This window comes from Suricata suricatta, chromosome 2, assembly GCF_006229205.1.
Source record: "Suricata suricatta isolate VVHF042 chromosome 2, meerkat_22Aug2017_6uvM2_HiC, whole genome shotgun sequence".
NCBI lineage: Eukaryota > Metazoa > Chordata > Mammalia > Carnivora > Herpestidae > Suricata > Suricata suricatta.
The window spans coordinates 4,351,552-4,363,778 of NC_043701.1; the positions used below are offsets into that span (position 1 = coordinate 4,351,552).

Consider the following 12,227-nt stretch of genomic DNA (forward strand, 5'->3'; position numbering starts at 1 on the left):
GCCTGCCCTCCGACCGAGCTGGCAGAACCTGCACTGTGTCTCCAGTGGCGCGTCTCTGGCAGTCTGGTCTGTAAGAAGGTGTCTTGGGGGACGTGCAAGCATGGTCTTGGGGGCGAGGCCGTCTTCGTCCTGGGCTGTCGGCGTCCTGCTGCCAGTGTGGCACGTGTAAGGGACACTCCGTGCCCATGTGCTAAACTAACGGTCCGAACCCTTGCATCTTCCAGGGAATCTTTTCAAAACTTTTGCTTGGTTAAGAGCAGCTGCTCTTATTCCCATTTGTGACGTGGTTTTTGTTGTTGTTGTTGTTGTAGGGAAGAGTTGTCAGATCTGTGCTGATTCCTTAGAAACTTGAGAATCCGCTTTGTTTACATTTTCCTCTTTGACATTTAAATCAGTCACGCAATTCTGCTCCCTGTCACCCTAACTGCTTGGTGTGGGCCCGCCTCCTCCAGATTAGCGTGCGGGACTCAGCCTCCTCCAGCCTGGGTACCCTCCCGTCCTTCCCTTCTAGCCACCAGGACGGTCTGGAGTGCAGATGGTGACAGCTGGGACCCACACTGCTTCCTCTCTGCCCGGCGCTTTTTTAGCCCGCTGACTCCTCCGCATCATGGCCAGGAGGTGGCTGGTGCCGCTGTCCTGATGGGGAGCCTCGGTCCCAGGTCAGGGGGTGAGCGGGTCTGGTTGTGAAGCGCCAGCCCTTCTAGCCTGTGCTCGTTACGCAGCGTAAGGCCCCTTGCTCGTGTCTAAAAACCAGAGAGGAGGCTCCTACACGTGGCCCTAAGTGGATCTAAGACCCTCTGTGATCGGACTCTGGCTCTTCTAGGACTTTTATGAATCTCCTTCCCGTTTGATGTTACAGCTACAAGCCGTAGGTGCTCACACCTGCTTACAGTTTCCCTACAAGCCGAGCATTCCTTCCGGCCCCTGCACCCTGGCTGACGCCCTTCCGTCCGGTGGTCCCTGCCCGAGCTCCATCCACCTGGTGGATGCAGGTGGGAGCTCCTCAAGCTCACCCTTCTCCTTTGCCCCTCCCCCCGCCAGATGCGGCACTGACAGTGTCACGGGCAAAGTAAAGGCTGGTATCTGTTCACTGAGAAGGGAAATTGTGACACTTAGAAAAGGTGAACACTTGGCAGTTAGCAGTCTGGTCCTATATCCGAAACTATAGTGTCCGCTCCTTTGAAGACAGGGACACATTTATCCATATAAATGAGTATTTATAAATAAATACATAAAAAATGAAGTATTTTTAGGGGGCCTGGGTGGCTCAGTCAGTTAAGTGTCCGGCTCTTGATTTTGGTTCAGGTCATGATCTCGTGGTTCCTGGCATGGAGCCCAGAGCCTGCTGGGCGTTTTGTCTCCCTGTCTCTCTCTTACTTGTGGGCGCGCCCGTACCCTCTCTCTCTTCCCAAAAATAAATAATCTAAAAAAATGAAATAGTTTCTGAATAAATGAACACCATTTTTCTCCTAAAATTGTATCTACTTCATAATTTCCTCCAAATCCTCAAAATTAAATGAGTCTTTTTTTTTTATAGACTTTTAGAAAATTGTGTAATGTAGATTTCTAGGATTTTATATTTTTAGGTAACGAGTTTTCCTTCTCTTTTTTCTTTTGCAAGCTCCTGGCCCGACTTGAAGGTAGGAGTTCCTTGAAAGAAATAGAACCGTATCTATTTGCTGATGAAGATTCATCTGTCCACGGTAAGAACAATCTCAAACCAAAATAGTGTCATAAATTAAACATGTTTCCCCCCATATATTCCTTTATATGTACATACCCCTAGCAAGTGGCTATATGGATTAAACTGTATAATTAAAAAGTGAGAAATAGGTCATGACAGAACACTGTCAAGTCTTCGTTATCCATGTCAGAGGAGATGAAATTTGACTCATCTGCGGTAAATTTGAGAGTAAGAATTGACCTCTTATCCCAGCATTATTTGTGGGGGTTTTGTTATTATAGTTCATTTCTTAATCCCTTAATAGAAGTTTGAGAATCACAGGAAAGCCCTTGATTGTCTGTTGATATTTCTACAGAAGGCAAAAGACGTGCCCACTCTTCCCACTAGCACTTTTACACGAGGGAAAACTTAGAAGGTTCTGTGCTTGGGTTGTTTGTCTCTTAATGTGCGAGCTTTGTAGAGCTGTAATTCACGCGTTTAAGTGTGGAACTTAATGGTTGTATTCTGATACTCAGTTACGCATCTGTGACCACAGCTGATTCTAGAATATTTTCATTGCCCCGAAACACACACCCCATGCCTATTTGCAGTCACTGCCCATCCTCCCACGTCCCTCAGCCCTTGGCGGCCACACATCTACTTTTGGATTCTCTGCATACTTCACGTAATTGGGTCACGCGGCATGCGGTCTTCTGTGACTGGCCCCGTCACTTCGCATCGTCATCCCGGGTGCCCTCGGTGTGGTTCTGTCCTGTCCGGGGTATGCCACGTTTGTGTGTCCATTCAGCTCATGGACGTTCGGGTTGTTTCTACTTTTGTCATGCATAATGCTTGTGACTGTTTGTGTCCTGACTTTTCTGTGGATCTGTGTCTTCAGTTCTCATGGATAATACCTCCCGAGAGGACTGTTAGGTTCACGTGGCAACTATGTTTAACTGTGGAACTGCCCGGTGGCTCGCAAAGCAGCCGCACGTTTTACTTGCCACCGGTGGTGAAGTTTAGAACGATTCCGGTTTTCCACGTCCCGCAAACAGATGTGCTTAGTCTCTGTGCTTTTAGCTACAGCCTTCCTGGGGAATCTGAAATGATATCTCGTTGTGATTTTGACTTACATTCCCTGACAGCTAGTGATATTAAGCCTCTCTGCCTGTGCTCACTGGCAATTTGTATGTGTAATTTGGAGAAATGTCATATCTTTTGCGCGTTAAAAAAATGGGTTGTGTCTTTATTATTGACTTATATAAAAATTTGAGTCCTTTATATATTCTAGGTACAGGTACCTTATCAAATGTGATTTACAAATACTTTCTCCCATTCTGTGGGTTGTCTTTTCACCATCTTGATGGTGTCCTTTGAAGCACAGTTACTACTTTTGATGAAGTTCTGTTTATTTTATTTTTCCTTGCTCATGCTTTTGGTATCATAGCTAGGAGGTCATTGGCTAATCCAAGGTCAAGATTTACAGCTTTTTTGTTACTGATTTCTGTTTTCATTCTTTTCTGATCAGAGAACATACTTCTGTGATGCAGTCTTTTTAACTGAGGTTTGTTTAATTGCTGAACATATGATTTTTCGTGAAGGACGTTAGATGTGCGCTTGAGAAGAATGTATCTTCTTCTGCAGTTGGACTGGGTGTCTTCATGCTGGTTGGTACTGCTGGTTGGTTTTAGTGTTCAAGTCTTCAGTGTCCTTGCAGACCCTCTGCCTAATTGTTCTGTCCGTTATTGAAAGTGGGTGTTGAGGTTTCTAACTATTACTGTGGAATTGTTTATTTCTCCCTTTATTTCTCAGTGTTGCTTCGTGCATTCTTGGGCACTTGTATGTTGTTATACCTTGTTGATGGATTGATTCGTTTATCCTTACAAAATGTTCTTTGTCATCTCACACCCATTAATAAGGGTGGCCACTATAAAAAAACACTAAGTGTTAATTAGGATGTGGAGAAATTGGAACCCTTGTGCACTGTTGATGGAGTTATAAAATGGTGCAACCGCTATGGAAAACAGTATGAAGTTTGATCAAAAATGTATGATAAAAAAAATCAAAAATAGAACTGTCATATGATCCAACAATTCCACTCCTGGGTATATCTCCGAAAGAACTGAAAGCAGAGTATTGAAGAGATGTTTGCTGACCTGTGTGCACAGCAGCACCATTCACAGCAGCTAGGAGACGGAAGCCACCCAGATGCTCACTGACAGATGAACGGGTAGACAAAACGTGGTCTGTGCGAATCACACAATATTATCCAGCCTTCGAAAGGAAGGAAATCCTGTCCCTTGCTGCTGCCTGGGGAACCAGGAGGCCATGCGAAGTCAAATAAACCAAGCACAAAAAGAAAAAATTGTGTGGTTTCACTTATATGAAGTGTCTAAACCAGTCAAACTCGTAGAAACAAAAAGTAGAGTGGTAGCTACCGGGGGCTGGGGAGAGAGGGGGAAGGGGAAGTTGTTTAATGAGTACATCGGTTCAGTTCTGCATAACGGGAAAGTTCTGGAGATGTTTCACAACAACATGAATGTACTTAACATTACTCAGCTATACACAAAACATGGTGAAGATGCTCAGGGCACCTGGGTGACTCAGTCCGTTAAGCGTCTGACTTTGGTTCAGGTCATGATCTCATGGTTCATGGGTTTGAGCCCCTCATCAGGCTCTGTGCGGACAGCTCAGAGTCTGGAAACTACTTCAGATTCTGTGTCTCCTCTCTTTTTTTCCCCACTCGAACTCTGTCTCTCTCTCAAAAATAAACGTCTAAAAGAAAGGTTAAGATGGTAAATTTTATGCTGTCTCTTAACACAGTGGAAAACAAAAATGCCCCTTGTCTCTACTAACAATTATTAAAGTATATTTTGTCTGATAGTAGTAGAGCCACATTAGTTCTCTTTTGGTTACTGTTTGTATGCTGTACCTTTTTCTATCCTTTTATTGTCTGTTGTGACTTGGTAAAGTATGCCTATGGTAGATAGCCTACAGTGGGGTCCTGTGTTTTATTCCATTCTGCCATTCTCTGCCTTTTATTTGGACTGTCTATTCCATTTATAGTTAAGGAAGCACTGATAAGATAGGTTTCATGACTGCCAGTTTGCTCTTTTATATATGTCATATCTTTTTTGTTTCTGTTTCTTCTTTACTGTCTTCTTTTGTGTTAAATACATATTTTCTAGGGACACCTGGGTGGCTCAGTGGATTAAACATCTGACTTTGGCTCAGGTCATGATGATCTCACGGTTTGTGGATTTGAGCTCCACGTCGGGCTCTGTGCTGACAGCTCGGAACCTGGATCCTGCTTTAGATTCTGTGTCTTCCACTCTCTCTGCACCGCCCCTGCTGGCACTCTGTGTCTCTCTCAAAAATAAACATTTAAAAAAATTAAAAATGAAAAAATATTTTCTAGTGTACCATTGTTATTCCCAAAAACTGCTTTTACTTTATTTTTTGAGTTATTCTCCTAATGGCTGCTCTGAGGATCACCATTAATATTTTAATTTAACAATTTAATTTGAATTATTACCACCTTAATTTCAGTATATTATAAATACTTTGCTATATAGCTCTGTTTCTTTCCCCTTCCTTTGTGCTGTTACAGATTACATATTTATATATTATATGTCCATAAACACATCTAAACTTATTATTTAATTAAAATAAAGTTATTACTTAATAAAATAAAACATTATAGCAAAGAAATTAAAATGTATTATAACAAATAAATTTATTACTTAGTGCAGTTTCTTAGATAAGATAAAACAAGTTACAATTTTAAAATGTATTTATATTGTCTTTCATATTTACCTTTGCAGTTGCATTTACCTGTGTTTTGTATTAACCCATTGGGATTCAAGTTACCTACTGTCCATTATTTCAGACTAGAAGGTTCCCTTTACTGTTTCTTGTAAGACAGAGCTGTTAGCAGACAATTTTCTAAACTATGAATAATAAAAGATACATTTTGATCAAACATGTTAGAAGATTGAACTTTCTCTTCTATCAGAAAGAGTGTTATTAAGTTGGACCTTATGAAATTGACCTCAAAACATGGGTTCTTAGTACCACTTAGCATTTGAGTATTATATTTGTAGAAACTTTTAAAAATTTTACTTGTTTTTATTATTTTTTTAATGTTTTATTTATTTTTGAGAGAGAGAGAGACAGCATGAGCAGGAGAGGGTCAGAGAGAGAGGGAGACACAGAATCCGAAGCAGGCTCCAGGCTCTGAGCTGTCAGCACAGAGCCCAACATGGGGCTTGAACCCACGGACCTGAGATGGTGACCTGAGCCGAAGTCCGATGCTCAACCGACTGAGCCACCCAGGTGCCCCACTTTTTAAATTTTTAAATTAAAAATTTTTTTTTTATTTTAGAGAGTGGGCAGGAGAGAAGGGCAGAGGGAGAGAGAGATGGTAGAATCTTTTTTTTTTTTTAATTTTTTAAAATGTTTTATTTATTTTTGATACAGAGAGAGACAGAGCATGGGAGGGGGAGGGGCAGAGAGAGAAGGAGACACAGAACGGGAAGCAGGCTCCAGGCTCTGAGCTAGCTGTCAGCACAGAGCCTGACGCGGGGCTCGAACCCACGAACGTGAGATCTGACCTGAGCCGAAGCCGGAGGCTTAACCGACTGAGCCACCCAGGCGCCCCAAGAGATGGTAGAATCTTAAGCAGGCTCCACACCCAGTGCAGATCGCGATGTGGGGCTCTACCCCATGATCCCGGGATCATGACCTGAGCTGGAACTAGGAGATGCGCAACCAGCTGAGCCCCGCAGGCACCCCTCAGTGTGTGGAAACTTCAGAAACTACAGCATGTTCAGTCACTAACCGGAGAGCTCACTGGGAACTGCCGGAGATGTTACAGCCGCAACGCCGGTTAGGTGGGCGCACCCTGGGCGTTGGCGGACTGAGGACTGGCGTTTTGAGGGTCAACAACAGGCGTTTCTCAGAAAGTGTTCAGGAAGCTCAAGCCGAAGCAGGAAGAGATTTAGGGATTATAGAAAGCTCTGATGCTGTTGGTAACGTTTGTAAACTTTTGTGTAGTAACAGTACTACATACCAACTCGTCCCCTCCTCAGTCTGGTGACGATCATAATCGCAAATGCGACATATTTGTCATACAATTAGATTGGTACCAAGACGATGTATTTTTTGGCTTTTGTTTTTTATCCTTATTTTTAAGGATCTTTAGATTCATAAACTCACTCTTGACAGTCTGTCACCGAGATCCCTTACAGCGTTCTATTTGAGAGTGACTAGCAAGGCCAAACCATCCAGATTTTCTGATTTAGCTTAATTTGTCAAGTGCCAAACGGTAGAGGTGTTTTGGGGTGTGTATGTGTTTTGGGGGGGTTGTTTTTTGGTTTTTTACTGCAGGTTGTCATACTCAGAACTTGGAGCGGACGAGGGCACTGTTTCTTTTGTGACAGCCCCCAGGAACATTGGAGATGGTGACTTCAAACACAGCCAGAAGAACTGTGTGCCCTCTGTAGAACATAATTCTGGGGAGCATCTGGGGGCTCAGTTGGTTAAGCATCCGACTTCGGCTCAGGTCATGATCTCACGGTTTGTGAGTTCAAGCCCTGTGCTGTCAGTGCAGAGCCCAGTTTGGGACTCTGTCCTCCTCTCTCTTTGCCTCTCCCCTAGTTGTGCGTGCACGCTCTCTCTTTCCCCCTCTCTCTAAAAAATGGATGTTTAAAAACAAAGTTTGGCTTTGTTAAAAAAAAAAAAAAAAGAATAATGTTTGAATATGATTTTTCATGTGATTAGACTGTAAATGTTTATAAAACCAGGGAAACTGATGTCAGTTCATCATTAAATGTATTTGTAGGGAATCTAGAACCTTCATGGTAATATTTTTGTATAATTTGCAAGTTTGCAAATTTCATTTCCCCAGTTGTTATAAATGACCTTTTTATTTGCTTTGCTATTAATCTGTAAAAGGAGAAGAGGGTTTTTATATACCTGTTAATCATCTCCTGAGGATTTCGCCTTAAGCTTTGTCTCATTTCAGTCATGCCGAACCAAGGACCTAAGTCCATACACCAGGTCATGCATTTGCATTTAGCAAACCTGGTTAAACACAAAGACTACCCCTTGGAGTTGTGCTGAACGATGCTTCTGAGCGCCACCTTCTGTCCAAGAAACTATTTGGCAAGGTTTTCATTTCTTTCCTACTCTGAGAATTCCAGAACTATGCGGAGGTAGTGCACTGTTACCCTCTGGCCAGTGTCCTGTATTCCTACCCCCTGTGGGGTCTCTTCCCTTTTTTTTTTTTTAATTTTTTTTTAATGTTTTATTTATTTTTGATACATAGAGAGACAGAGCATGAGAGGGGGAGGGACAGAGAGAGAAGGAGACACAGAATCTGAAGCAGGCTCCAGGCTCTGGGCTAGCTGTCAGCACAGAGCCTGATGCGGGGCTCGAACCCACGAACGTGAGATCTGACCTGAGCCGAAGTCGGAGGCTTAACCGACTGAGCCACCCAGGTGCCCCAAGGGTCTCTTCCCTTTAAAAAAAAAAAAAAAAAAAAAAAAAAAAAGAAAATTTTTAATGTTTATTTTTGAGAGAAACACACACACAGAATGTGAGCGAGGAGGCTCAGGGAGAAAGGGAGACACAGAATCTGAAGCAGGCTCCAAGCTCTGAGCCCGACTGGGGGCTTGACCTCACAAACGGTGAGCTCAGACCTCAGCCAAAGTCGGGGACACTCAACCCAATGAGCCACCCAGGTGCCCCGGGGTCTCCTCCCTTTGGCTTCAGAATATGTGTCTTCCTCTTCACTTCTGTTGTTTTCATTTGACTCTCCAGCCTCATGAAACTGCTACTGAGTATTTTTACTTTTTCAGTGAACATAGGCCATTGGACTTCCCCCCTCGTTTCTCGTGTGTCCCCTCCCTTCCTGCGCCCTGATTCCTTGTCCTCGCTGCGCTCCATGAGCATCAGTGCTCCCTGGAGCACTTTCCATCCTCTTCCGGGTATCTGCGTTTGAAGTTCAGTTCGTAATATAATACTTAGGGTGAGTGTGCTTTTGCAGGCTGCTCATTTAACTGTCCCGGACCCGCTCAGTGATCCGGTCCGCAGCTTCCTCTGCCGTTTTGTCACTTTTAGAACCTCCGTGCTGCATTTACTAGGATTTAGTACTGTTTCATCTTCTTGAGACCTTTTGTGCTCTGTGTCATTTTCCTCCTGAGTTTTCTGTTAAATTTCTGGTTCGCACGTCTTCTTGCTGCCCCCTCCCACTGTGGCCATACTCCAGTCATTGGGGTTTTGGCCTCTGTGCTTTCGTCCACTCTCGCCCACCAAAGAGCACTTTCTGGTTGTGTGTCGCCTCCTCAGACTGGTGCGTCCAGCCTCTTATTTTCTCTTAAATCTTAAATCCTAGTGTTTTTTATTTTGTGACACCTAGTTAACATAGCATTTTGAAAGCTGAATTCTTGTTAGGATATTAATTAAAAGTCCCTGCTTTGCTTACGTGGATACTCCCAAGCCTATCTCTGAGAAGAGCCTATAAGTCCCTCCCTTCGCTGACCTTTAACCTTGTGAAGAAGTGAAGGACGCTGAGTGTCAGCTCCGCCCGGTCAGGGCAGTGGGGGCGGGGCTGGACTAGCACTGGGCCCTTTGTTCCTGTTCTCGTGGGTCTCCTGTGTGTGGCCTTGGTCCTGGACCTTTGTACCTGCTGGATTCTGGTGACCAGTCACTCCCTACCAGACTTGCTTCCTTTCACAATGCCATGTTCCAAGGTTGACTTTTGGGCCTTCAACCCTCACCAGATCATCAGGACTTACATTTTCATTTTTTAGATGTCTCCCAAGAGGTTCTCAAAAAGAAAGTAATCTGATGAAGTACATTCAAAAGATACTGTGTTTGTGCTGGAGCATACAGGAAATGGAGCGATAGTCAGATCTTAGATAGCACGTGGTAACGGAAGCTTTCTGGCCGCGGGGTGTTGCTCCCAGGATCCGGTGAGGTGTGGGTGGTCCCTTTTCATCTGTGAAGTCCTGGAGGAAGCTTGGTCCTGGCTGGACGGCCTCGCTGCCTTCTCTCCTGGGGAGAGGAGGAGGGGGGTTTGGTGCAGCTGCCTGGCTGGGCTCCCTCCGTGGCTCTCTGTGGCTCAGGGTGTCCTAGCGGCCACAGCAGAGTCACCTTGCTAAACGGTGTGATCAGCGTGCCTGCGCGACGGTGAGCGTCGCTCCGTGTGAATGCTCCACCTGGCGCGTGCTGTCTGTCCTCGGCCTGTACCCCAGGGCCGCAGGGACTGTGTGCGGGCGAGGGCAGGGCTTCCGCCGGCTCCCCGGCCACGCAGGGAGGGGGACTGGATAGAGCCTGAGTCACTCCGATGACGCTCAGCACGAGCTCTGGTGAACAATGGTGACTGGAAGTAGTTGTTCTCCTCGGAGTCTTAGCAGGGTGGATGGGTGAGGGGGAGTCTTTTTAATTTAAATTTTGAATCATAGATTGCCCATAAGTTTATAGTAGAAACTGGCTGAAGTTTTATACTATCTTAAATACGGTGACGGTGACTTGGTAACATGCTAGAATTTCTTACATGCCTTTTGTGAATGTTACAATTTACAATCGTTTGTTATTAGCAATAACAGGAAACAAAGTAACTGGATTCTTAAATAGACTGTGTAGTGTGGTCAGGGCTTAAGAATTTGCATTTTTAACACAGTGTTTCCAACCATGTGGTTCACCTATAAATTAAGCAGAAACAAACCAGCCAGGATTGGAAGGCGCTGTTGAGCGTGGGTTTTGAAAAGCTCTGGAGGGCGGGACAGTACCCCTGTCTCAGTTCCTCACTGAAGGATTTGGAGTCTTTATTATTTAAAAAAATTTGTTTTGTTTTTATTTATTTTAGAGAGAGACAGCACAAGCAGGGGAGGGGAGAGAGAGAGGGAGACACAGAATCCGAAGCAGGCTCCAGGCTCTGAGCTGTCAGCACAGAGCCTGACATGGGGCCTGAACCCACGAACTGCGAGATCATGGCCTGAGCTGAAGTCGGCCACTTAACAGACTGAGCCACCCGGGCGCCCTGGATTTAAAGTTCAGAGTCATTTCCCTCCGTGTATGATGCGAGGGGAAGAATTTACTGTGCAGATGTCATTCCAGCCGGCCACCATGTCAAGAAATTCACATAGCAAAGGACAGCCGATGGCACTCGGGGTGTGGGGGGTGTTTGCAGTCAGGGAAGCTGTTGGCGTTTCGGCCTGAGAGCCATGGACCCTCCTGCCCCCCCCCCCCCCCCCCCCCCCCCCCCCGGGTGCGGCTGCTGTCCCTGTAACACCAGGACACTGAAAACCCCCGTCGGGGACTGTCAGCTGCATGTGACCGGATAGGGACTCTGTCTCCTCACGTCACAAGCGGCGTGGCCGCAGACCCTGCGTGGGGTCCGTGTCGTCCTCAGGGCCCGGGCACCTTCCGTCTGGCTGCCCGCCGTGCTCGGGTGTCCCCTCCATCCTCACGGCCGCGCCTCCCCAGGAGGGAGCAGCAGGGCCGACAGGGCGGGACTTGGAGACCCCAGCAGGGACCCACTCGAGTCTCAGGGGCTGCAGCCGGGTCCCTGCTGACGCCTCTCAGCCACAGGTGCTGAGACCGATCGTTCCAAGCCGGGCGCGTCGCCTTTCCCCGGCCTGCGAGCTAGGTGCTGTGCGGAAGGGAAAGGAGCCCGCGGGTGTTGGGCAGTCAGCCACCAGACTCGGTCTGCACCGTGGTGATCAACAGGCCTGTGAAAGACCGAGGTCTGTGGCACTTTCTTCGAGCTCTGTGCCATCACCAACTCCAGTGCGCGTGAATGGGGACCCGTCCCCCGGAGGTCTCCTTCGGTGCCTTCCAGCTTTGTCTTTCTGGTTTTCACATTTCCTCGCTGCTCGGGAACACCCAGCTGCCTTCTCCGAGGTGACATGTAATGACTTAATCTTCTCGTCTGCGCGGATTTGCTTATATGGCTGTTTCAGCACGTGGGCTTAGAATTTCTTTCACGTTCCAGTAAATGTATTAAAAGTTTTGTAATGTTTATTTATTTTTGAGAGAGACAGAGTGTGAGCAGGGGAGGGGCGGAGAGAGGGAGACACAGAATCGGAAGCAGGCGCCAGGCTCTGAGCAGTCAGCACAGAGCCCGACAAGTGGGCCCGAACCCATGAACCGTGAGACCGTGTGTGACCTGAGCCGAAGTCGTAGGCTTCACCCGCTGAGCCCCCCAGACGCCCCAGCCAGTAAATGTCTTTTTAAACATTGTTGCAAATGTTCACTCTGTAGCCTGTTGTGCAGCTGCATTTTGACTGACATTTTTAAATTTCACACAGGTGACGTTCTTGAATTTCATGGTCCAGAGGGGACAGGAAAAACAGAAATGCTTTATCACTTAACCGCGCGCTGTGTACTCCCCAAATCGGAAGGCGGCCTGGAGGCCGAGGTCGTGTTTGTGGACACCGATTACCACTTTGACCTGCTGCGGCTCGTCGCGATCCTGGAGCGCAGGCTGGCGCGGGGCTCCGAGGAGGCGGTGCGCCGCTGCCTGGGCCGCGTGTCGGTGCTCAGCTGCGGGGGCAGC

At 46.5% G+C, this 12,227-nt stretch overlaps 1 protein-coding gene across 1 annotated transcript in view; it reads left to right on the forward strand.

Annotated features, from left to right (window-relative positions):
* XRCC2 (X-ray repair cross complementing 2) overlaps positions 1-12,227 on the forward strand; it is a 22,388-nt gene that overhangs the window by 9,329 nt on the left and 832 nt on the right. The window contains exons 2-3 of the mRNA XM_029954336.1: positions 1,622-1,703; positions 11,980-12,222. Coding sequence (XP_029810196.1) covers positions 1,622-1,703; positions 11,980-12,222 — 325 coding nt within the window. The remainder of the gene's footprint in view (positions 1-1,621; positions 1,704-11,979; positions 12,223-12,227) is intronic.